The following is a 24,198-nucleotide window of genomic DNA, read 5'->3' as shown; positions in this document are numbered from 1 at the left end:
GAATTGAACTTGTAATTGACACTGTTCTCGATGAATGAAAGGTCTCTTTAAGGACTGGAGCAATTGATCAGAGTTTTATGGTGAATATGAATTTTGGATCGTCTGTGTCAGCAATGTGGTGGGGGGGGGGGTCTCATACCCTCAGCTGTCAGGACTCTCAGCTCTACCCTCAACTTTTCTGCCCCCTTATCGCTCATCCTCTTATTGTCCTGGCATTTTAGCTGTCCACCATGACATCTTGGTGTAATTTTTAGCTGGTGTTATACCGAGAACATTTTGGATTATTTTCATGATGCCAAGGATGGGTGTTAATAGAAAAACAAAGCACTTTAAGTTCTAAACAAGTTCAAGATTCAAGATTGTTTAATGTTATTTCCTGTACATAAATGACAGAGAACAAAATAGTTATTACTCCAGATTCAATGCTGCACAAAAAATAAACATAATAAATATTAATACATAAGCTAGCTGATACACATAGTTGATGTCTGTAAAAGTGACTGACGGAAAATTATAAAGTACTGGTGGAGACAGTGGGTGGAGGTGTTGATCTGCCTTACTGCTTGGGGAAAAGAACTGCTTTTGAGTCTGGTGGTCCTGCTGTGGAAGCTACGTAGCCTCTTCCTTGATGGGAGTGGGACAAGCAGTTCATGAGTAGGTGGGTGGGATCCTTCATGATGTTACAGCTGTTTTCCAGCACCTTTCTATATGTAGGTCCTTGTTGGTGGGTTGGCTGGTGCCAGAGATGCAGTGGACAGTTTTGACTACCCATTGTAGATCCTTCCTGCCTGACACAGTGCAATTTCCCTACCAAGCTTGTTAGGATGCTGTCTATGTGAATAGGGATGTGCAAAGTGAGTAAATACTTTTAAGTTTTGATGTTGGGCTGGGGCCTTAAAACATTTAAAATTAGTTTTATTTGGGACACCCGAATTGTCCAAAATATGGTGTGGCTGCCAGTCCTTTAACGAGCACATTCCACAGTGAGGGGATGTAAGAGCTTTAACCTGTTTCTCAAATATGAATGCTCGTGTTTGGCGTGAGTTCAATTTCTCGCACGATTTTGTCGATTCAGTGTATTGGTTCCTGCTGGGTGCTCCCGTCCCTACCCTTTTCTTCCTTTTACTTTGTTGTCTTGTGGCAGCAGTGCAGTGCAAGACATAAATACATAAATAGTGCAAAAGACGAATAGTGGGAGTGTTCGTAGGTTCGTGGACTGTTCAGAAGTCTGATGGCGGAGAGGAAGAAGCTGTTCATAAACATTCAATGTGTGGGTCTTCAGGCTCCTGTACCTCCCTCCTGATGAAAAGAGGGCATGTCCCAGATGGCGGGTGTCTCTATTGATGGATTCCACCTTCTTGACGATGTCCTCAATGGTGGGGAAACGTGTGCCTGTGATGGAACTGAATGGGCGTACAACTCCCTGCAGCCTCTTGAATCCCGTGTATTGGAGGCTCCATATCGGACTGTGAGGCAACCAGTCCAAATGGTCTCCACCGTATGACTACAAAATTTGCCAGAGTCTTTGGTGACATACCAAATCTCTTCAAGCTCCTAACGAAGTAGAGCTACTGGTGTGTCCTCTCTGTGATTGTCTCAATGTGTTGTGCTCGGGATAGAACCTTTGAGATGCTGACGCCCAGGAGCTTAAAGCTGCTCGTCCTTTCTCCGCTGATCCCTCTCTGAGGACTGGCCAGTGTTTTCCCGACTTCCCCTTCCTGAAGTCCACAATCAGTTCCTGACGTTGAGCGCATGGTTGTTGTGACATCACTCAGCCAGCTGATCTGTCCCACTCTTATGTGCCACCTTGTTGCCACCTGAGATTCTAACAACAATAGTGGTGTCATAGGTGAACAGTTACTTGTGCTTGCAGGATCCCCGTGTTCACTCCTGTCCAACTGTCTTCAGCGCAAAGGCGTCCACAACCACTTAATTGACTGAATTGAAGCGTCCATCATCAAAGATCCCTGCCTTTCAGCCATGCCCTCTTTTCATGTCTACCATCGGGCAGATGGTACGGAAACCACCCCACCAGGATCAGGAACATCAGACTCCTGAATCAGCATGGACAACTTCAATCAGCAGTATGAACTGATTCTACAACCTTCAGATTCACTTTTAAGGATTTTTTATAACTCATGTTGTCAGTTTTATTTTTATTTGCTAAGTTTGTCTTCATTTGCACATTAGTTGTCGGTCGGTCTTTGTTCATGTAGAGTTTTACATAAATTCTGTTGTATTTTTTCCTGTAAATGCATGCAAGAAATTGAATCTTGAGGTAGTATACATGTACTTTGATAATAAATTGAACTTTACTTTGAACTTTGAATTGTTGCAAGTCCCATGGGATTTTCTTGTGCCCTTTAAGGAGGACAATGTGCTGTTCTTTCCCTCTCAGGCATGTATGAATCCAGGAGAACAACAACAGGGGTGATCTTCACTTCCTCTTTGAAATGCTGCAGTTCACTTCATTAGAGATGGCCTTAAATCAAGGGTTCCCATCCTGCGGTCCATGGACCCCTTGTGTAACGTCCATGGCATAAAAAAGGTCGGGGACTCTTGTGTTAAGTGTTGACCTTTCCTGCGATGCCCCATCCAAAGAAAACAAAACCTTAGCTTGCTCTCCATATGTTACAGCTGCTTTTATTTGAACAAAGCCCCATCCATTTTCATGGCATGATACCTTGCCAAGATTAATCATTTAAATTTCACAATCCCTGGCAGCTGTGTAACAGAAGTAGGAAAAAAAAGGCTTAAATTTAGAAGGAACATTTTGTGAGTCCTGGTGAAGTCACTGCTGTGACATAGGAAAACACAGCAGGCAGTTTGCACACACCAAGGTCCCACAATCAGCATAAGATAGCCCAGTAATGTTGGTAGGGAGAGAAATACTGCAATAAGTACAGGACAAATTACCCCGCTGTTCTTGGAGCCTCTTCCATATGACAAGATATTTGGTGATACAGCAATCTGTTAGTTTTTATTTCTGTTCGAGGTTCAACACTCTGTATTGGGTCTTGAACCAATGGCTTGCTGTCTCACAGGTCACCAACCAAAACTAAGACTGCTACCTAAAAATATCAAAGCTGTAGCTGGGTGAGAGATGCTTAAGGAGTAGTAAACTGTTTCAGAAATGACTGATGATTGATCTATGTTGCCGCGTGGCCTAGTGGATAAGGCATCAGACTAGTGATCTGAAGGTCGTTGGTTTGAGCCTCAGCTGAGGCAGCGTGTTTGTGTCCAAGGCACTTAACAACACATTGCTCTGCGACGACACTGGTGCCAAGCTGCATGGGTCCTCGTGCCCTTCCCTTGGACAACATTGGTGGCGTGGAGAGGGGAAGGCCTGCAGCTTGGGCAACTGCCGGTCTCCCATACCACCCTGCCCAGGCCTGCGCCCTGGAAACCTTCCAAGGTGCAAATCCATGATCTCACGAGACTAACGGATGCCTATAAGATGATGGATCCATATTCTAGATTTGTTCTGGTTGCAACTAACGTTAAGACTGTATGACTGTTTGCACAATGCACACAAAATGAATCATCTGCAAATGTGGCTTAGTAATAAAAGACACTTGGCAAAGATCAGTCTGCCTGTAAGTACTTTCAATACAGAGTCTGACAAGATCGACACTTGTTCCTCTTGTAAGATAACTTAGCAGAGAAAGAGGCCCTTCGGCCCAACTGGTCCATGATTCCAATCCAAGCCAGTTCCACAGGCCCATATTCCTCTAAGCCTTTCCTATTCATGTACTCCAAACATATGACTTCTACCGCCAAGAAGAACGGGGACAGCAGGTTAATGGGAAAGCCATTAATGAGTATCTCTGTCCTTCATTGCAAGTTGGTCGAATTCTTGGATCTTCCCCCCCCCCCCCCCCCACAGGACTGTGGGGAGTCTAGAACGACAGCAGTGGTTCAAGATGGTGCTTCACCAATACTGTCTCAAAGGCAATTAGGGATGGGCAATAAATTCAGGTCTTTGTTAAGTAAAACTAATTCACTATCTAGATTTCACAAAAAAAGACTCTTTCCAACAAGAACTGTGGAGAATCATGTCAAAGTTCGGCTGCCCTGCCAAATTCATTCACGTGGCACGCCAGTTCCGTGACGGCACGATGGCCAGGGTGATGGATGGCGGAGAACCCTCTAAGGCATTCCCAGTCACCAATGGCGTCAAACAGGGCTGTGTGCTCACACCCGCACCGTTCAGCATGATGTTTTCTGCCAGGACAGTGATGCTGCAATCAGCCTCAAGTACAGACTGGATGGGAAGCTTTTCAACCTGAGGAGACTCCAAGCTATTACCAAAGTGAAGGAGACTGTTCTGAGAGACTTCCTCTTTGCCGATGACTGCGCCCTGTACGCTGGCTGGGAGCCAGAGACACAAGTCAAACTCTCCACGGCTTGTGACAACTTCGGACTCACCATCAACATCAAAAAGACCGAAGTCATGCACCAGCCTGCTCCTCGTGCACCGTACACAGAACCCAAAATCACAATCAAAGGACAGAAACTACAGGCCGTGGACCAGTTTACTTACCGTGGCAGCACCCTCTCCCGAGCAGTGACTATTGATACAGAAGTTAATTGCAGAATAGCAAAGGCAAGTTTTGCTTTCGGTAGACTGCGCTCCACTGTATGGGAACGTCGAGAAATCAGCCCAGCAACACGACTGAAGGTCTACAGAGCTGGTGTACTCACCACCCTCCTGTATGCCTGTGGAACGTGGACTGTGTACCGAAGGCATGCAAGACAGCTCAACCATTTCCACATGACTTGTCTTCGCAGAATATTAGGCATCAGATGGCAAGACAAAGCACCAGACACTGAAGTTCTCTCTGGAGCAAGTCTGCCATCAGTCCACACACTGCCGATGAGAGCACAGTCCCGGCGGGCAGGTCACACCATCCACAAGCCGGACGAACGCATACCCAAGCAGCTCCTCTTTGGGGAACTCTCTGCTGGAAGACGCTCGCACTGAGGGCAGAAGAAACGTTACGAAGACACACTGAAGGCCTCCCTGAAGTTGCTTGACACAGACGCGACCTCCTGGGAAACACTGGCACAAAACCACCCTACCCTTAGATTCACTAGGTTGATTCCTGGGATGGCAGGGCTGTCTTACGCAGAGAGATTGGAGAGATTGGGCTTGTACACGCTGGAATTGAGGAGATTGAGAGGGGCTCTGATTGAAACGTTTAAGATAATTAAAGGATTTGATAGGATTGAGGCAGGAAATATGTTCCAGATGTTGGGAGAGTCCAGTACCAGAGGGCATGGATTGAGAATAAGTGGTCAGTTATTTAAAACAGAGTTGAGGAAGAGCTTCTTCTCCCAGAGAGTTGTGCAGGTGTGGAATGCACTACCTCGGAAGACGGTGGAGGCCAATTCTCTGGATGCTTTCAAGAAGGAGCTAGATAGATATCTGATGGATAGGAGAATCAAGGGATATGGGGACAAGGCAGGGACTGGGTATTGATAGTGAATGATCAGCCATGATCTCAGAATGGCGGTGCAGACTCGAGGGGCCGAATGGTCTACTTCTGCACCTATTGTCTATTGTCTATTACCCGGCGCGGCCTCATCCACAAGGGCTGTCGAGCTCACGAAGCGAGGCGCACGGCTGAAGCACAACATCAGTGCGAGCTGCGCAAGCCCAGATCCACCAGCGCAACAACTGCAGTGCCTACACATGTCTGCCCAACGTGTGCCAGGACATTCCCTGCCCGAATTGGCCTGACCAGTCATCTTCGGGCACAGCGCAACCAGTCTCAAAGTGACTAATGGTGTCGAGGCCCTCATCGATGACGATGGACGAGCCAACGTAGATTTTCTGACTGTTTAATTCTGGTTTTCGGGTGCACAAATCCTCATCATTTTTTTAAGCATAAACCTACATGGTTTGGATCAGGGGTTCCCAACCTTTTTTATGCCATGGACCTCTACCATTAACCGAGGGGTCCGTGGACCCCAGGTTGAGAACCCATGGTTTCAAAGAAGCCAAATAAAACAGATATATCAGTATATTATTGTGATACAATTATGCAAAATATTGCAACTTACTTGGTCTTCTCTGGGTCAGGTGTCCTCAGTGAGTGAACACTGAAGTAAGGTGCTCTGCCACAATAAAACTTCTGGCTTCAGTCACCAGGTGATGTGGGAGCAAATTCCTCATGTCACCTAGTTCTGCTGCTTCCTTGCTTTGTTTTGTTCGGCGATTCCGAGGGGCATGAAACAACATCAAATGGAGTGAGCTGACAGATGGGGTAAGAGGCCACTGGAAGGGGCACCTTCAGGGTAAACGGACAGTGTTGACATAGAGACACTGGAGGCTGCCGGTGCTGGAATCTGGAGGAGGGAGCAGTCTGTCGGAGGAACTCAGCAGGTCAGGCAGCGTCTGCGTGAGGAAACGGGATTGTCGGCGCTTTGGGTCAAAACCCTGCATCCATTCTGAGTGGAGAGGCAAGATGGCCTGCACGGAGGGGAGAAGGCGAGAAGCCAGAACGGATTCTGAGGCGATCGATGGACTGAGGAGGGCTGTAAGATGACAAGTAGCTGTCGCCAGGCAGGGGAGATGAGAGGGGGTGGAGCTGGAAGCTTGTGGCGGGTGAGTGACTGATGGAGGCAGGGAAAGAGACAAAAAATTGCTTGAGAAAGGGAAGTCAGGTTTGACTAACTTTTTGGTGTTCTTTGAAGGACTAATGTCTGCTGCAGATCGAAGGGAACCATTGGATGAAGTATACATAAATTTCCAGAAGACATTGACAAGATGTCACATCCAAGTCATCACAGAAAGTGAGGGAAGGGGGAAGCCAAGGGTTTTATGTGCCTGAGTGGGAGGGAATCGATGGATCAAAGAAGGTTTTGCATGGCCTCGATAGGCTGGATATGGGACTACCTGAAACTGAAGGTAACTGAGTCTGTTTATAAATAAGTCACTGGCTATTTAACACGGGATGAGGCAATGTTTCTTTCTCTCAGGAGACTGTTAACCTTTGGAATTTATTTTCTCAAAGTGGAGAGGGAGTGAGTGAAAGGTTAGCAGGTGTAGGCAAGAATATGGAGCTGAGGTTACAGCCTTGTCAGCCATGATCTTTTGAAAGGCAGAGCAGCTGCAAGGCCCAAGGTGTCCTCCTCCTACACTTGCTCCTAGCTTGTTTATACCATTTTCAACTTAATTACTTGCCCCTTCTCATATCATTTCCTGCACTGTACCCCGGCCATCGTTTTTCACTTTACCCAATGTTGCACTTTCAACTCTGCTGTCAAATCCTCATTACATTCAGGCCTCGGCCTGTTTAGTCAGGGTTTTGCTTTTGGAAATATTTCTCCTGCTTGTGATCTCCTCGTCCTGCAGGAAGTCGCTCACCTTCTGGAGTTGCTGTTCCCACCAGCGGCCTAGGCCAGGCCATATTGTGTTTCAGGAGCTTGGCCTTGAGTGCATGTTCACCGCTCCTGGGCCCAGCTTCTCCCAAAATAAACCAAGTTCCCTCTGACTGCTAGAATCACGCTGAAGTATAAATCATTAATTTACTTAGTTTCCTTGACCTGTCAACAATAAATTAGTACACTACTCGATCTAAGCTCAGAATTAATTTATAAAAATTTTATGGATTTAATTTACTTCTGCTGCCTTCATAAATCTTTTTGTCCTTTGCAAGCAGCTTGCAAATGTTTCAATTAATTATCTTTCTGCCGCAGTACTGAAATAAATAAGCCTCTGGGTGACATCTCCCTGCTACTGGTCTGAGATTGTAACTAGATATATCAAGTTGTGAATTCATTCATAAAATATTCCGTTATTTTCATTTCGTAGATCCAGTCTTCCCCCCCACCCCCCCAGACACACGCCCCATGTAAAAGGTGTAAATGAAATTCCGGATATGGCAAGATAAAATATTCAGTACAGTTTGCTGAGGGAACAACTCTGCTGCTTGCTTCATGTCCTTCTCATCAATCACCCTCTGCTTGTAACCTCTGCTGGCCTCTTGTTTGGAAATATTTCATTTCCCAAGCCCTGCCCTGAATTTATGTCTTTTCATAATCCCGCCTCTCCTTTGTGGTCTCCTGCACCCACTTTGATAAGTGTATCCTCCCCTTTATGTTGCTTTCAGTAGCCATTTATTCCAGCTCTCTCCTATTTAATCCTCATGTAGTTCCCTACCTACATATTAATTCCCATTGGGAGCACTAATGGGGCTGAGTATCGGCAACAGTCTCTAATTCAGTTCTGCTTGCTGAAGACTTTGTTAAGGTTGTCAGCGTGACTGTAATGGGTCACTCTTCCTGTCTATAGTGGAAATCTTGGGCCCACCAATTCTGCCGTACTTCTTCAATAATCCTAGTCGAAATCAGGTTGTGAGTGTGTGCGGGAGACCCGCCTTTCCAAGATCAAGATGCCAGCCAGTCAGACTGCCGAGCAGTGGAAAGATGAGACGGCTCATCCGTGTTCATTTAATTGGATTATGTTTCCAAACAGGTTGTATTAAAGGAAGCCAGCAAAGTGCCTTTGATTTTCACAGTATGACATGACTTACAAGTAGACCAGAAAACTGGAGGTGGCATGTTCAGTAAATCTCAATCAGTGGACCTGCGCTGTTAAAATTATTTCCTTCTGAAATTACTGTGTTGGTACAATTGTCCTTGAATTCCATTAGACAAAGTATTAAATTATTACAAGTGCATTTTGCACGGTTCAGTTAATACAATTTCACCATGCATTGATTTTCCTTAAATGATTAATCCCACTCACGGCCTTAATTGCCTATTCTTCTAAAGCATGCAAAATAAATTCCAATGTGACATTTTTATTTTTTGCCGCTGTGCTGATCTTTAATGCGATGGTGAGCATTAAGATGAAACGCAAAAGGACGTTAAAGAGCAGAGCCAGCAGCTGCTTCCATCAGCGTGCTTGCTGTTGCTAGGAAACAGGAGGAAGTGTGTCTGCAATGGTAATGGTACCTGACAGGCTAGTGTTCTAGAGCAACGGTGCTTGTTATGTATTTAGGCAGGAGTTAAGCAATCTATTATTTAGCAATCCACAGGCCAAAGCAGGAATAAACAGTCATCAGAACCTCGGAGAGAAATGCATAAGGTATGTTCCTCACAAGTGGTCAGTGCCCCATTACATCGGTCATCCTGATTACATCGTCTCTGAGCTGCTTTATCTTGTTATGAGACAAGTCCATTTCAGTCAAAAGCCTAACTTCACATATAGAAGAGCAGGATTCTGACAGGGGCAGGGGATTTGTTGGAACTTTCGATGGTTTTAATCACAAGGGAATGAGACGAGTAAAAGAGGACGCACAGCTTGTCCAAGCTCAGCTATCTGGAGTTAAGTCATTCGCTGCAGCCGACTCTTTTAGCTGTTTGAGGCCGCGGGCTTCAAGATGTTCTTGTGGTTGGTTCCAAGGTCTTCGTGTCCTTCGCCTGCCCTGGTTCTCTTGGGAAAGCAATGTACTCATCCGTTTTGATGCTGCTTCCGTTTTTGTCCCTACCTCTTCCGATCATGGAATCCTCCTTATTTTTGGAAGTGGCCAAACCGCATTGGGGTGGTCTACTGCCCGGCGCTGTGGGAGAAACTTCACCCAGGCTGCTGACGTTTGAGTCGGAGGCCAAGCAGAACCAGCAGCAGCAGTCGCTGGGGAGGGGTGATCAACCCTGTCACCATTTAGAAATTTTCCAGTGACCGCTTCCATCCATATCACAACAAAATGTCCCGTGACTCAAACAAGCATGTAATGCAGAGGGTCAATGGCTTAGTCAACAACTTCTTCTTCTTCTTCAGCTGTCCGTCAATGTCAATGTTGACTGAGGCCTGGGCAAGGTTGTATGGAAGACTGGGAGTTGCCCATGCTGCAAGTCTCCCCTCTCCACCCCACTGATTTTGTCCAAGGGGAGGGCACTAGGCCAGTACAGCTTGGCACTGGTGTCATCGCAGAGCAATGTGTGGTTAGGTGCCTTGCTCAAGGACACAACACACTGTCAGGTGTCAGCTGAGGCTTGAACTAGCGACCTTCAGATCACTAGACCAACACATTAGCCACTTGGCCACGGCCACACTTAGTCAATACGGGAATCTTAAAGGTAGAGAAAATCAGGGAGGGAAAGAGAGAGTTCTGTAACTTGGGATCATGGTAACTCAAGGCAATGGAGCAGTTAAGCTTGGCATGAACAAGAGGTTGGAATCCAACTTATGTTGTGCTGATACCTCAGAAGGTGTCAGAGCGGGAAAGGATGCAGAGGTAGAGAGGACTGAAGCCATGGGGGAACTATTAAAAAGACGATAACTGAAACTGTTCAAATATTGTCAAGGTCACTTTAGGGGAAATAGTTGATAAAGGTTTTTAAAAATGTAATTACTTGGATACATTTGAAAGGCATAATGTGTTTGGGACCTATATTCGGGCACAAAAGTCAATGTCTCCCATGTATCTGCAAGTTAGATGTTCCTGCAGTGTTTACATACATTATCACTGTGAATTGCATTGTAAAGCATAGTGCATGATCAACCCTTATTTCCATGCCTGGTTCACACATCTTGTGTTTTATTTCATTGCTCTGCTTTCTTCCCTTGCATCTGTGCCAACCACTTGTCCTTGGCACGTATGGCATGCACCCCAGTAATTACTGGCCACCGTTTAAAGGCACCAATGACACTGAAATTCCTTTGGCTCAACCGGAGCTTTTTCCCATGTAGTTTCCTTCTGGATTTGCTTCTCCTCCCATTCCTTTCACCAGTCCTACACATTCACTTTACTGTCCTCCCTGCTGCATTGTGAGTTAATTGAGAATCTTTGTGAAGACTACCCCATTGGAAAATGTATGTATCTCGGTTGATAGAGGAGATGTACATTTAAATAACTAATACATATGATGTGTGTATATTATAAATGTGTGGACGAATAGGAGCTTTGAAAAGTAACATGATGGTCAACTGTAAAATCTAAAATTTAATGCTGTTTTGAAGTGTTTCATTCCTTTACAGGAGGCAGCTGTCAAAGAAAGCTCCCTGCAGGTCCACATATCACTTTTTAAACTTTATTAACACCGTGAGTCCTGATTAAGGGTTTTGTCCCGAAACGTTGACTGTTTATTACCCACCAGAGATGATGGCTGACTTGCTGAGTTCCTCCGTCATTTTGTGTGTGCTGCTCTACGTTTCCAACATCTGCAGGGTCTCCAGTGTGTATAGTTAGCCCAGTAACCTCGATGGCGTGATGCACAGGCTGTGGCCTTCAGGCGATGACGAAGGAGCATCTTCTGCAGGTGGGATTGTTTCAGCTGGACACCTCTGCCAGAAATTCAATGGGACTCAACAACCCTGAGCCATGGAGCAGGGGAGAAAGGCACCTTCAGCAGGGTCCCTGATGGCGAGAAAAAGATGGCGGTTTCCAATAACTGGTGGCTTCTCTCTCACCTTGGGTGGTGCAGCAGTAGGTCTACAACAGGCATTCCCAACTTGGGGTCAATGTACCCCTCAGTTAATGGTAGGGGTCCATAGCGTAAAGATGTTTGGGAACTTCCTGGTCTACGGGGACCTCACTGAACCGTGGGTGAGTTAGTGAGATTAGGAGAGGAAGGTCAAAGACCTTAAGCTTCCATTTAACGTGGATATTCTTGTTCCTTGCACATGCTACTTCAGAGCAGTCTCTTACAAAGTTTCAAGGGACATTTATTATCAACGAATGTGTAAATTACACAACTTTGAGACTTGTCTGCCTACAGGCAGCCACAAGGCAAGAAACCCAAAAGAACCCAATTAGAAAAAATAAAGACCAACACCCGATGCGCACAGAAAGGGGAAGGAAAAACATAAATCCTGCAAACGATAGAAGCGAGCAACAACGTTCAGAATGAAATTGAGTCCTTAGACCTGAAGGCTCGGTATTAGTCCATTATATTAACGGGCTCATTGCCTCAGCACCGTGGAGAGAGGAGTGAACATCACGGGAGAGTGAGCAATGTCTTTCCAGTCTGTCTGGGCCGCTGTTTAAGTTGTCCAAATAGTGTGTGATACCTCGCATGAGGATCTGGGCCCCGGCACAGTGGAAACGCAGTGTTCCTAGGACTCCCAGCGACTCGCTCCAGGCCCAGGTTTTGCCACCCGGCCCAAAGCCGCTCTTGGTTCCTCCAAATCGACTCAGCGCCCAGGGCGATCCAAACCTTGCACCCGGGCCAGTTGTACGGGCATCAGAACTCCTCTGCCTCGACTTCGCAGGTATGGAAACAGCCAGCAATCTCTGCTTTAACATGATGGAAACATAGGTGCATCATCAGCTCTTTATTCCTGGTCTACCGTAGTGTACAATTGTGGCTGATCCTCCATCTCACTACCATGAGCTGCCTAGAGCAGCTTGCAAAGAGTCCAGCGCCATCATAGGTTCTCACAGATGTGCTGTAGAAGGTGTCCTATCTGGATGAATCGCAGCTTGGTGCTACAACTGCTGTGCCCAAATCGGCAAGAAATTGCGGAGAGTTGTTGAATGCAGCTCAGTCCATCTCAAACACCAGCCTCCCCTCCACAGACACTGTCTGCACTTCTCACGGTGTCGGGAATGAAAAACCGGCTCCACCCTGGACATTCTGTCCTCTCCAATCAGGCAGAAGATACAAGAGCTTGCAATCAGGCTCAAAGACCGCTTCCAGCCCACTGTTATAAGAATCTTGATCGGGCTTCTTGAGCAATAAAGATGGAATCTTGATCTATTGTTTGAGCTCCTTATTGCTTACCTGCTCTGCACTTCCTGTACACTCTGTTGGTGGGTTTTCACTGTACTACCTCCATCCTCTTATTTCTGAAGCGATCTGCTTGGGTAGGATGCATTTTTCGCCTTGTCTCAGTACAGGTAACAATCATCAGCCAAATGCCATTTCCTTCCCCCTCCCCTTACTCCTGGGCGTATTTTGTTCATATTCAGCAGCTTGACCACCACAGTTTTCTCTTGCAGAGGATCCCACAGGTTCATTAGCTTCTGAGTGAAGGGATTTCTCGTTTCTGTCCGAAATGGTTTGCCACTTTGGCAGTCCCTGCACCTGGCCTGTTCAAGTCTGGCAGAACTTTGTACACTTGAGTGAGGTCTCCTCTCGTCCTTTCAGTTCAAGTGAATACAGACTTCATTGGCCAACCTCTAGTTCGTCTGCCATCCCCAGTTCAGTCTGGTGAAGCTTCATTACAGTTGGTCAACGGCAAACGTATCTGAGACTGAGACTCCTGTGATTCAAGATGGCACCTGCATAGAACACTCCTTCGGTCGACATCTTCTGGATAGATCATGAAACCATATGGCTCACTTCTTTGTCTTTTACGTTTGTTTTTTGTCTTGGATCTGATTCTGGAACGGTTGGAGCCTGTGATTTCAGTTAGGAAATTGGATGTTTCAGCGCTCTGCAGTCTCCCAGTGGATTCCGGGAGGCAGAGGCAGCGTGCGTGAACCTTGTGGCAAGAGGTCTGCGGGACGGGGCTTGAGCTGATGTTTGACTCCATTTCACTGATTAAAGCATCCATTGTTCACCGATTACAGTGAATGCGGAAAGTGAGCACCATCTGCCTGCCTCTTGATCACTGGGAGATCTCTCTGCTACCAGAGAGAGAGAGACTGCCTTTTGATCACTGGGGGATCTCTATTATCGGAGAGAGAGACTGCCTTTTGATCTCTGGGGGATCTCTCTGCTGTGGAGAGGGGAGACTCCATTTTGATCACTGGGGGATCTCTCTGCTACCGGAGAGAGAGACTGCCTTTTGATCACTGGGGGATCTCTCTGCTACCAGAGAGGGGAGACTCCATTTTGATCACTGGGGGATCTCTCTGCTACCGGAGAGGGGAGACTGCCTTTTGATCACTGGGGGATCTCTCTGCTACCGGAGAGGGGAGACTGCCTTTTGATCACTGGGGGATCTCTCTGCTACTGGAGAGGGGAGACTCCATTTTGATCACTGGGGGATCTCTGTGCTACCAGAGAGGGGAGACTGCCTTTTGATCACTGGGGGATCTCTCTGCTACCGGAGAGGGGAGACTCCATTTTGATCACTGGGGGATCTCTCTGCTACGGAGAGAGAGACTGCCTTTTGATCACTGGGGGATCTCTCTGCTACTGGAGAGGGGAGACTCCATTTTGATCACTGGGGGATCTCTCTGCTACCAGAGAGGGGAGACTGCCTTTTGATCACTGAGGGATCTCTCTGCTACCGGAGAGGGGAGACTCCATTTTGATCACTGGGGGATCTCTCTGCTACCGGAGAGGGGAGACTCCATTTTGATCACTGGGGGATCTCTCTGCTACGGAGAGAGAGACTGCCTTTTGATCACTGGGGGATCTCTCTGCTGTGGAGAGGGGAGACTCCATTTTGATCACTGGGGGATCTCTCTGCTACTGGAGAGAGAGACTGCCTTTTGATCACTGGGGATTCTCTCTGCTACCAGAGAGGGGAGACTGCCTTTTGATCACTGGGGGATCTCTCTGCTACCGGAGAGGGGAGACTCCATTTTGATCACTGGGGGATCTCTCTGCTACTGGAGAGAGGAGACTGCCGTTTCATTGCTAGGGGGAATCACTCTGCTGTGGAGAGGAAAAGGCCTGCTGCTGAACCTGGAGAACATTACCCTGGTTTTCTGCATTTTGGATATGGACTTGGATTATAGACTTCTTATATTCTCTGTTTTCCGCCCGATCTTTCTCATTTTTTTGTGTGTGTGAGTGCAGGGGAGGGGATTTTGGGGTCAATGCGCCTGTTCTGTTTTGCTTGTTTTTTTTGTGTGGAGAGGAGGGTTTTGGGGGTGGACGTGCCTGACTGTTCTATTCATTGTTTTTTGTGCGAGAGGAGGGATTTGGGGTTTGATGATGGTACTGCCGTTCTTTACTCTCTTGGTTTTGTGTCTGTCTGGAGAAGAAGCAATTCAGAGTTGTATACCTAGGTAATAAATGAAGCTCTGAACCTTTGAAATCTGATGCCAAGAGTGCAGAAAACATTAATGTATTAGAAACAGCAAAGTGCTAATAAATTGGACTATCATGTGGTGCTGTAATGGAGCCTCTTCAAAATCATTAAGGCCAATCATTGACAGTGGTGTTGAATATCAGATAGAGATGCAAAAGATTATTGTTAAATTTGGCCAGTCCAATTTCTGCAGAATTTCATTAAAGCTGAAATCTATCTTCCCAAACCTCACCTGTAAACTGTTCGCAGTTTTCTTTTTGTAGATTTAACTTGAGCAAAGAAAGGGTAGGTGTGTTTGGAACACACACAGCTGAAGAGGCCTGTGGAGGCTGCTCATTGCTGATCAAAGGTTTTGAAGAACCCGACTCATTTTTAGATCAATTTAAAGTTGGTGAGTGAAAATAGGTGGATAAGCTTGGGGGTCCAGAGGAGAAGTTAATAGCTGCTGTACAGGAATGATATGAGAAAATAGCCTCCAATACTAACTCATAGCAACGTATTTTAGAGGTGATACCAGAGTATCATAGTGTAGGAGGGATCTAGGTCACCTCTCTGCTCTTCCCACCATCTAAGTGAAGATCATAACTTAGAATTTTGAAGACACAGAATTAATACAGTGGGCCATAGATTAATTGGCTGCTGTAAACCATCCTCTGTGGATAGTACATTTGTTGGGATTGTGGGGAGAAAGGCTTCTTAGAATTGGATTGCCCTGTGGGCCACCATTGACTTCATGGGCTGAATGGCCTCCTCTGTCTTTAGAAGGTATGGGAAATCGGGGCTGACTTCACACTGGGCTGGATCTGCAGCTGATAAGAGAGGTGCTGAACTCTTTTTTTGATCTTTATTGCCATCTGTGGTGGGAAATGCATTCATATTTCTTTTTGTACGGCTCTTACTTCCTCTAAAATGCTTTGCCTGAAAAGTGGTTCTTCGCTCAATAGAGAAAAAGAAAATAAAATTAATATCTATAGTGGCCTTTTAAGATATCCCAAAACATTCAGCAGCCATTGGGGTAATTATGAAGTGTAGTCGCTGTTAGAAGTGTTATGCACAGAAGTAAGTCATTTGTTCATTGTGCTAGTTGTTAATAGAGGAACCCCATTAGTCGTAAACACCTTCAGTGTTTCCCCTAAGTGTAAAATATTCTTTGTCAAGTGCCTAGCAAAATCCCCGTGGAGGAACTGGTTAATTCCACCTCTGCAAAAAAATGTTTTCCCTCAAATTTCCAGGAATCTTTTGCTGCAAATTTTAACTCTCTATCCATTCCTTCAACAGCCAACTCATGAGAGAAGGTTCCCTCTGCGTACTGGGTCTAAACATCCCCCCTGATTACCCCTGTATAAACCCAGCCGTGTTTCTGTGCAGCTCGACCAAGTCCCCTGCTGCTCTTGCCAGGGATTGTGGTGGCTTATTTTATGCAGACCAAGCTTCCACGTGGAGAAATAACTTTTAATATGTTTTATTGTGTTGGTTGTCAGACACGTGCCTACCAGAACATGGGTGATGACTTCGTTGCTGTGCTTTGAGAAGGTGCCCTTGGATCTTTTATTTGAGAGAGTGAATCGTGGTGCAGGCATTGCTGGCGGTGTGGGACTCCTGCCGTACTGCACCAGAGTGCGAGCTAGGGGCTCGGACCCACAGTCTTCTGGCTCAAACCCACGGCTGCCACTCACTCGCGTATCCTACTACTCGACCTTGTGAAGTGAACGATCCTTGGTGTCCAGAAAAGGTGTTAGCCAGTCTGGTGCTCAGCCATTGCTCAGATCAAACAAGCAGAGTTTTAGCTCCCTGGGAAGCAACAACTATGACTCAATAGAATGTGACATCTTACACGGATTTCACTCAGCTTCTCGGTATCGTTGCTGGCAGTTCGAACCCGCTTGTTCAGTATTTTCTTTGGATGTAATACATGTCTTCAATGATCTCGAACCCAGCAGCCCGATCTTAAGTGTTGAGTCTGGGATTCTTTTCTCAAGAGAACGGCCTTGATCAGAACTCCAAAATGCTGCCTTTTCTGGCCTTTCCACTTCGAATCCAAAGCCATCAGTTATTGACATGACTAGGGCTTTTACTGAATATACGCCGAAAACTCCAGTGTTTGGACTGTGCTCCTCATTCTTACTTGCTCCTTGTTGTGTTAAGAAGATAGCAGGACGAGGTGTTTTCTGTTGCAGTTCCCATTAAAGGCCTGACTACTTGGTAACACTGGAAGCAAGTCAATGAATTAAATTCTCCCTTGAATGGAATGAATAGATTTGAGTTGCAGATTCCTGCTCTTTTTTCTTCCTCTGTCTCTGACACAATGTGTTTTTGAGGAACGGAACCCTGTCTGTGGGTTGGAAGCCACAGTGCATTCCCAGTCTTCTGCTTGACCTCAGAAGGGAAATAGAGATGATGGGCAATTTGTGAAGCCTCTGCTGCCCAGATGCCAGGCAAGACTATGTTGTCCCGAAAGCTGAAAGAGGGCGCACTAAATACTCCTGCGATTATGCACTCCGCTCATTTATAAGTAGATTCCCCTTCCACTATCCGCAAAGCACATACAGTATTTCAGTTACAGCCCACGGTGTTGTGTCTTTTCCAATGGTTTAGGCCGTGAAGAATTTCTTCCCTTCTCTCTCAGGAATCAAGGCTGCTTGGGGTCTGAGGTATAAAGGGAAGTGAGTCCTTGTCTCATTAAAGCCAATCTTGTGTGTGGCCCAATGCCGGAGTTTCTCAGCTTGGAAGGCAGTGAGCTGGCCCAAAACCACTTACACACTTTGGCTGGGTACGTGTGCTCCCACAAGCAACTCTGTCGAGGGTTCCTGCTGGCAAGTGAACCTTTAGGGTGATGTAAAGGTTGAAGGGTTCCTGCACACCATTTCCCTGGGGGAGCTGGATAATTTGGGTACAATTGCAAGTCCTGCGCACACAGGGCTTGAAGTACCACAGGGTGGCTATAACATAGTGACTGTCCTTATTGATTACAGACGTGCTATTTAAGAGCACCTTCAATGAGATTTCCCTCCCATTTTAACTCATTTTTTTGCAACATTGATGTCCATTATCATCTCAGTTTTAGAACCCACTGTGCCTTCTCTCCTCAGCAGTCTCACCACCCCGACGATCTTCTGTAATCTCTGGGCTCCTGTTCAATCCTCATACTCACCTTTCAGGGGCTGAGCTCTGGAATTCCCTCCCTTCTGTAAGATGCCTCTTCAGCCTCCGTCCGGTTCTGATTTTCCAATTTAATACCCCTTCACACAGCTCCGTGCCACCTTTAGTTGCAACTATTGCTGTTGTAAAGGCCTCGTGATGCTTCGGCAGTGCACCCTGTTATCCAGCAAGGGACATCCTCGTGTTTAGTTATTTGTTTATTTGGCGGTATGGCGCGGAGTGAGTCCTTCCTGCCCTTCGAGCCATGCCATCCCAGCAGCCCCGCAACCCCAATTAACCCTAACTTAATCACGGGACAATTTACAATAACCAGTTAACCTACCCGATACATCGCTGGACTGTGGGAGGAGACTGGAGCACCCAGGGAAAACCTACACATTCCACAGAGACTCCTTACAGAACGGTGCTGGAATTGAACTCTGAACTCCAGAGCACCCCGAGCTGTAATAGCGTCACTCTAACCACTACGCTACCATGGTTACTGCTTTTCAGCTGGCTGATTGGAGCCACAATTTCAAGATGGACACACTGGTGCCTAGAGTAACTGTTTTAATTATATATTGTTTGTAAAGCGACTAACACCAGAACCCCAGTGTAAACTGGGATTGTCCTTCCTATCAACGGGGTCAGGAATTCATAATTTCTGAAGACATGTCAAGAGACTCTTGAAAATCATGCTGGGTGGCCGAGCACTCCCACGCTCCCAGCAGCCTAATTCCAACCCCCCACCCACCCATCCAGTTTCCCATTAATGTATTTCCCCCACATGTTCATTATTCTCCCTCCACCCCCAGGTATTTCCAAGGGTAATTTACAGCAGCATGTCCTTGGCAGCAACCCATGTCTTTGAGACGTGGGAGGAAACCGGAGCAGCCAGTGGGAGAACTCAAACTTTAAACGGGAGAACGTGCAGCCCCCACAGTGAGAGCGCCAGAGCTCGGGATTGAACCAGGGTCATTGGAGCTGTGTTGCAGCAACTCCAGTAGTTGCACCAATCATATGCGCTTGACGTTGAGTGTGTAAGTCTTGACTATTTGATAAACAGCCTTTCCTTCGTCACTCTTACACAGGGATGACACAGACGTTTTCCATTCCAGGAGACTGCCGCACCAGTCATTTATAGTTCACATGTAACTCAGTGTAAACTTTAACCTTTTGTCCGTAGAGAAGGCAGGACCCGCTGCACGAGACTTTCAATTCACTGCTTGTTTTGGACGAGGCCGTCTTTCTTACTGCCAATTGCTAACTTTTTTGTTTGGGATCAAAGCAGATCAAGTGGTCAATAAAAAGACACCAGTTATTCAAAAACAAAGTACTACAGTTGTTGAAAATGGGAGTTTGAAAGGAGGAAGTGACTTAACCACTAAGGTCAGGCAGCATGTGTGGAGAGGGAATTGGAGTTAATATTTCAGACGATGTTTTGTCAAGGATGGAAAAAAAAACCAACAGTTGTGTCTCTGAAACTCTCCTGGTCTCCACTCTGTCACGTGCCTTCCATTTTGTTTTTTCTGTTCTTCAATCACTCACCATCACCATCATCATTCTGCAGCTTAAAAATAGTTTGATTTATAACCTGTCCACAGCTTTGCTTAAAAATCATTGACCTGAAGCATTAACTCTGTTTCTCTCTCCACAGATGGTGTTCCACCTACTGAGTGTTTACAATATTTCAACTTTATATTGCCAAGTACTAAAGCTGGAAGATGACATTAAATCTTTAAACTTGTTTAAAATACTTCTTTTTCTCCACAGTTCTAGGTTCAGATAATATTGTTATGATTATAACCAGTTTATTTAAATTTTTCAATTGACTTTAGCCACCTGGAGTTCTGGGAGCTAACCTTCAGGAGCCCTTCATTCCTCTATAAACAGGTGAGTGCAGATATTTGTGTAAATGGTTTCTTTCTCCCCTGACGGCTTGAATTATCAACATTCATAGATCTTTCCTCAGATGTACTGTATCATAGTAGTGAGGTTACAGGACCATCAGCCACAGTTCTGGACCATTGATCCAGGGAGACGAGTTCAAATCCTACTACAGCAGCTGGGGAACTAGACCCAGGTAATGAAATGAACCAGGGCAAAGGAAAGGGTCACTATAATGCTAACTATGAAACCACTGGATTCTTGCAAGAAGACATCTGATTCACTCATGTCTTTGAGAGAAAGAAACCTGTCTGTCTTCTAAGTGACTACAGACCCACCAACATTATTAACTGTTAAGACCATAGATATAGGAGCAGAATTTGGCCCATTAACTATCTCCACAGTTCAGGCCAGTAAATGTCAGTATTGTCGATGATACCTACACTCTGAGAACCAACAAACAAAATTTACCTCAAGGGATACAAAGCCTTGGAAAAGTATTCAGCCCCCAATCCTTCTTCACATCAGTAAATTTTCCAACCAGGAATTTTGATCAACGTAACTGATAATTTTTATTTGTGAATTGCTAGCTCCTTTTTTCACAGTGGAGCCCAAAATCGGGGAAGACTGTAAAACATGAGAAACTAAAAATACAAAAACGGAAATGTCAGCAGCTGAAAAGTTTTCATCCCCCCTTTGCTCAGTACTTAGTTGAATCACCTCTCGCAGCTATTACAGCCAGTAGTCTTTTTGGATAAGTCTCTGTTAGGTTTGCGTAACGTGATAGAGCAAACTGTTCCCATTCCTACTTGCAAAATAGCTCAAGCTGTGCCACATTAAGTTGGGGAGCGGACAGCAGTCTTGAGGTCTTTCCAGAGATGTTCCATCAGGTTAGATCAGGGCTCTGACTGGATCACTCAAGGACATCTCTTCATTTGAAGCCACTCCATGGTTGCTCTGGCAGTGTGCTCATTGTCCTGTGGAAAGATGAATTTCCTCCCCAGTTTAAGCTTTCTGGCAGAGGATAATAGGTTTTCATTCTGGATCTCTGTATTTAGCAGTGTTCATCTTCCCATTGATCCTGACCAGATTTCCAGTCCCTGCTACTGAAAAGCATCCCCATAGCATGATGCTGTCTCCACCGTACTTTACAGTAGGGTTGGTGTTACCTGGCTGATTTGCGGCATTAGATTTATGCCAAGCGTACTGTTTAGTGTTGAGGCCAAAATATTCCACTTCACTCTCATTTAACTACAAAACCTTCTTCCACATCTTCACTGTATCTTCTAATTGACACTTTGTAAAGTCTGAACAGACAAGGATATGCTTTTTTTCTTATCCAGGACTTCTTCCTTGCCATTCTCCCACGTATACCCTTATAGCCCAAGGGTATACATGGGAGAATGGTAAGGAAGAAGCCCTGGATAAGGGTATTATGGAGCCAGAACTTCATCTGCAGTTGCAACTACTGACTTCTGCTCAGCTGACGCAGAGTGACTGTTGGCTTCACAGTCGCCTCTCTTACAAGTTCCATTCTTCTCTGGTCACTAAGTTTAGAGGGGTGGCCTGACCCAGGCAGTACTTTTTCCACTTTTTCACAATGGACTGCATTGAACTCTGAGGTATGTTCAGTGCCTTTGAGATGGTCTTGTACCCTTCTCCAGATTAGTGCTTCACTATGATCATTTCCCTGACTTGCCTTGAATGCTCTTTTGTCTTCATTTTGGTTTGGTCTGGTGAAAATCTACTGTATTATGTTGGACCTTACAGCAAAAGGGTTTCTTTAGTCTTATGAATTCATTGAACACAGGCGATCCTCCAATTTTCTACATCAACAAATTGGATGAGCTGGTAAGGTAATATATTACACCTGAGGAAAGTTAGCACAGTAATTGTAAAGTGGATGAATACTTTTTCATCCTCACTATTTTGTTTTTAAATTTTTGGTAAATTGTTGACAGGTTTTTGCTACGTTTCTTTTGATTTGACATGATGTGCAATGTTTTGCAGATTAGCTCAAAATATCCTACTTCAATATATTTTTAAATTTTAAAAATGGGGACTCTTAAGATGTGAAGAGGGTTGTGGGGCCTGAATACTATTTCAAAGCTCTGTATCTCAAATACGATTGCATTAATCCTCACACACTTTGCAGTTTTTGACTGCACTTCTTTTAGTTGAGCAGTCATTGTGACGTTCACATGGGATGTCAGCACTGTGTGTCAAACGATCCATGAGGCCACATTTGAACACACTTCTTAGAACCACACAATTAGCTACTTTCTTCGAAGTAACAAGTGAGAGAACAACTTCTTGCAGGACAGAAGCCACTTGGAAACTCCAAGTCTCGGCACAAGTTTTATTTGAGCCAATAAAAAGGGAGGTGTAAACAGAGTGGCCATTGTGTGGGTGGGCAGGGTTAGAGTGGTTAGGATTTGGCTTAACAGGCTTCAGTGAGAACAGACGAGGAGAGTGTGAAACTCAAAGGTTTTAGAGAGAAGACACAGGTAAGAACAGGTAAACTTTTTTAAAATTTTCTGTAAATCCTTTGTATTTAGATCAGTGTAGGAAAGAATGCTTGTCCAGTGAGATGTAGGATTTCAGGGTAACTGATACTCTCCCTGATGTTTATTTCTGTGCAGGAGGTACACCCAATTTCAGCTCCTGACTGACAAGGAACTGGAACTGAGGTACTCAGGACTATCCAGAGAGCTGAAAACCTCATAGATGAAGCTTTCACTGAGGTGGCCCCAAGAAGAGCGCAGGCTTCGGTCAGAAAGTAGAGAGGTAACAACCGGGAGAAGCAAGGAGAGTAAGCAGTCAGTGCAAGGTTCCCCTATGACCATTCTCCTCAGCAACAAGTATGCCCCTTTGGATAGTGTGGGGTGGGGGTGGCGCATCGAGGCACAGCAGCAGCAGCCACCAGACCAGACCAGGTCAGCTCTGAGGCTCGGCAGGGACGGGTAAGTTCGGGGCAGAAAAGTAGTGATAGGAGACTCAGCTTGTAAGGGGATGGGCAGAAGATTATGTGGCTGTGAAAGAGATACCAAGATGGTGTGTTGCCTCCCAGATGCTCGGATCCGGGATACCTTGGAGTGGCTGCAGGATTTCCTTGAGGGAGAGGGTGAGCAGCCAAAGATCGTTGGGTATGTTGGCACCAATGATGTGGGTAGTAAGGGCGATGAAGTCCTGTACAGACAGTATAGAAAGAGGCTGAAGACCAGGACTTCCAAGGTAGTAATATCTGAATTACTCCTAGTGCCATATGCAGGATGATAGTACAGATGAATTTGTGGTTGAGGAACTGGTGCAGGGGGCTGGGTTTCAGAATTCTTGGATTATTGGACCCTCTTCTGGGGTGGGGTGACCTGTACAAGAGGGATGGGTTGCACCTAAACAGGAGGAGAACCAATATCCTGGCCAGGAAGTTCTCTCGTGCTGCTCAGGAGGGCTTAAACTAGTTTGGCAGGGGGTTAGGAACCAGAGCACCGGGTCAGAAAGTGGAAGGATGGAGAGGAAGGTAGATGTCAGGGCCAGTAAAAACAGATATAAGATGGAACAGATAAATTGAAAGTGTTTGTGAACACTTCAAATGTGTAAAATGGTAAAAGTGATGAACTTAGAGCATGAAACTATGATGATGTAGTCATTACAGAGACTTGGTTGAGAGAGAGAGAGAGAGAGACAGGAATGGGTGCTTAATATTCCAGGATTTCGATGTGATAGAAAAGATAGGATGGTAAAAGAACAAGAGGGGTTGCACTACTAATCAGGGACAATATTAAATCTGCACCCAGAGGGGACATGTTGGAGGGCTCGCTCGCTGCTTCTACATGGGTAGAACTCAAAAATGGGAAGGGTGTTTGTGGGATCCTGCTGTGCTGCGACATCTGCCTTCCCTCCATTGATGACTACCTGCTCAAAGGACATCATTGCTAATGAAGTGCTCCGGAATGCTCTTGCCCCATTCATCCACTTCAACTCATTTCATTCTGTCACGAACACGGTGTTTTTGTTTCCTTCCTTCTGGCCTCAGTGCTTCTTGCTTGGGAGCTCCAGCAGTGGTGCCCGCTGATTAGGAACAAGTTTAGACCTCGCAAGAGCAGTGGGAATGGGGTCCTGGGCACGTGGCTCATTGGGATTGCTTCTTAGAGTGCACTGTCTCCCGGTTCGCTCTGTGTAATGCAATGGGATTACCCGAGTCTCTCCACCACTAAACTCGTTCAAGCCTC

General features: G+C 45.8%; 1 protein-coding gene and 1 long non-coding RNA gene across 3 annotated transcripts in view; one reads left to right on the top strand and one right to left on the bottom strand.

Annotated features, from left to right (window-relative positions):
* LOC132382132 (uncharacterized) overlaps positions 1-7,463 on the bottom strand; it is a 29,131-nt gene extending 21,668 nt beyond the window's left edge. Inside the window, exon 1 of the long non-coding RNA XR_009508216.1 lies at positions 7,373-7,463. This is a non-coding gene — a long non-coding RNA (uncharacterized LOC132382132). The remainder of the gene's footprint in view (positions 1-7,372) is intronic.
* The window catches only part of pusl1 (pseudouridine synthase like 1), a 97,129-nt gene that overhangs the window by 57,523 nt on the left and 15,408 nt on the right, over positions 1-24,198 (top strand). For both annotated transcript variants that reach the window (XM_059952022.1, XM_059952023.1), the window contains exon 6: positions 19,918-19,972. In XM_059952022.1, coding sequence (XP_059808005.1) covers positions 19,918-19,972 — 55 coding nt within the window. The remainder of the gene's footprint in view (positions 1-19,917; positions 19,973-24,198) is intronic.

This window comes from Hypanus sabinus, chromosome 27 (genome assembly GCF_030144855.1).
Source record: "Hypanus sabinus isolate sHypSab1 chromosome 27, sHypSab1.hap1, whole genome shotgun sequence".
Taxonomy (NCBI): Eukaryota; Metazoa; Chordata; class Chondrichthyes; order Myliobatiformes; family Dasyatidae; genus Hypanus; species Hypanus sabinus.
The sequence above is the reverse complement of the archived record's forward strand: the minus strand, read 5'-3'. Positions and strand labels throughout refer to the sequence as shown.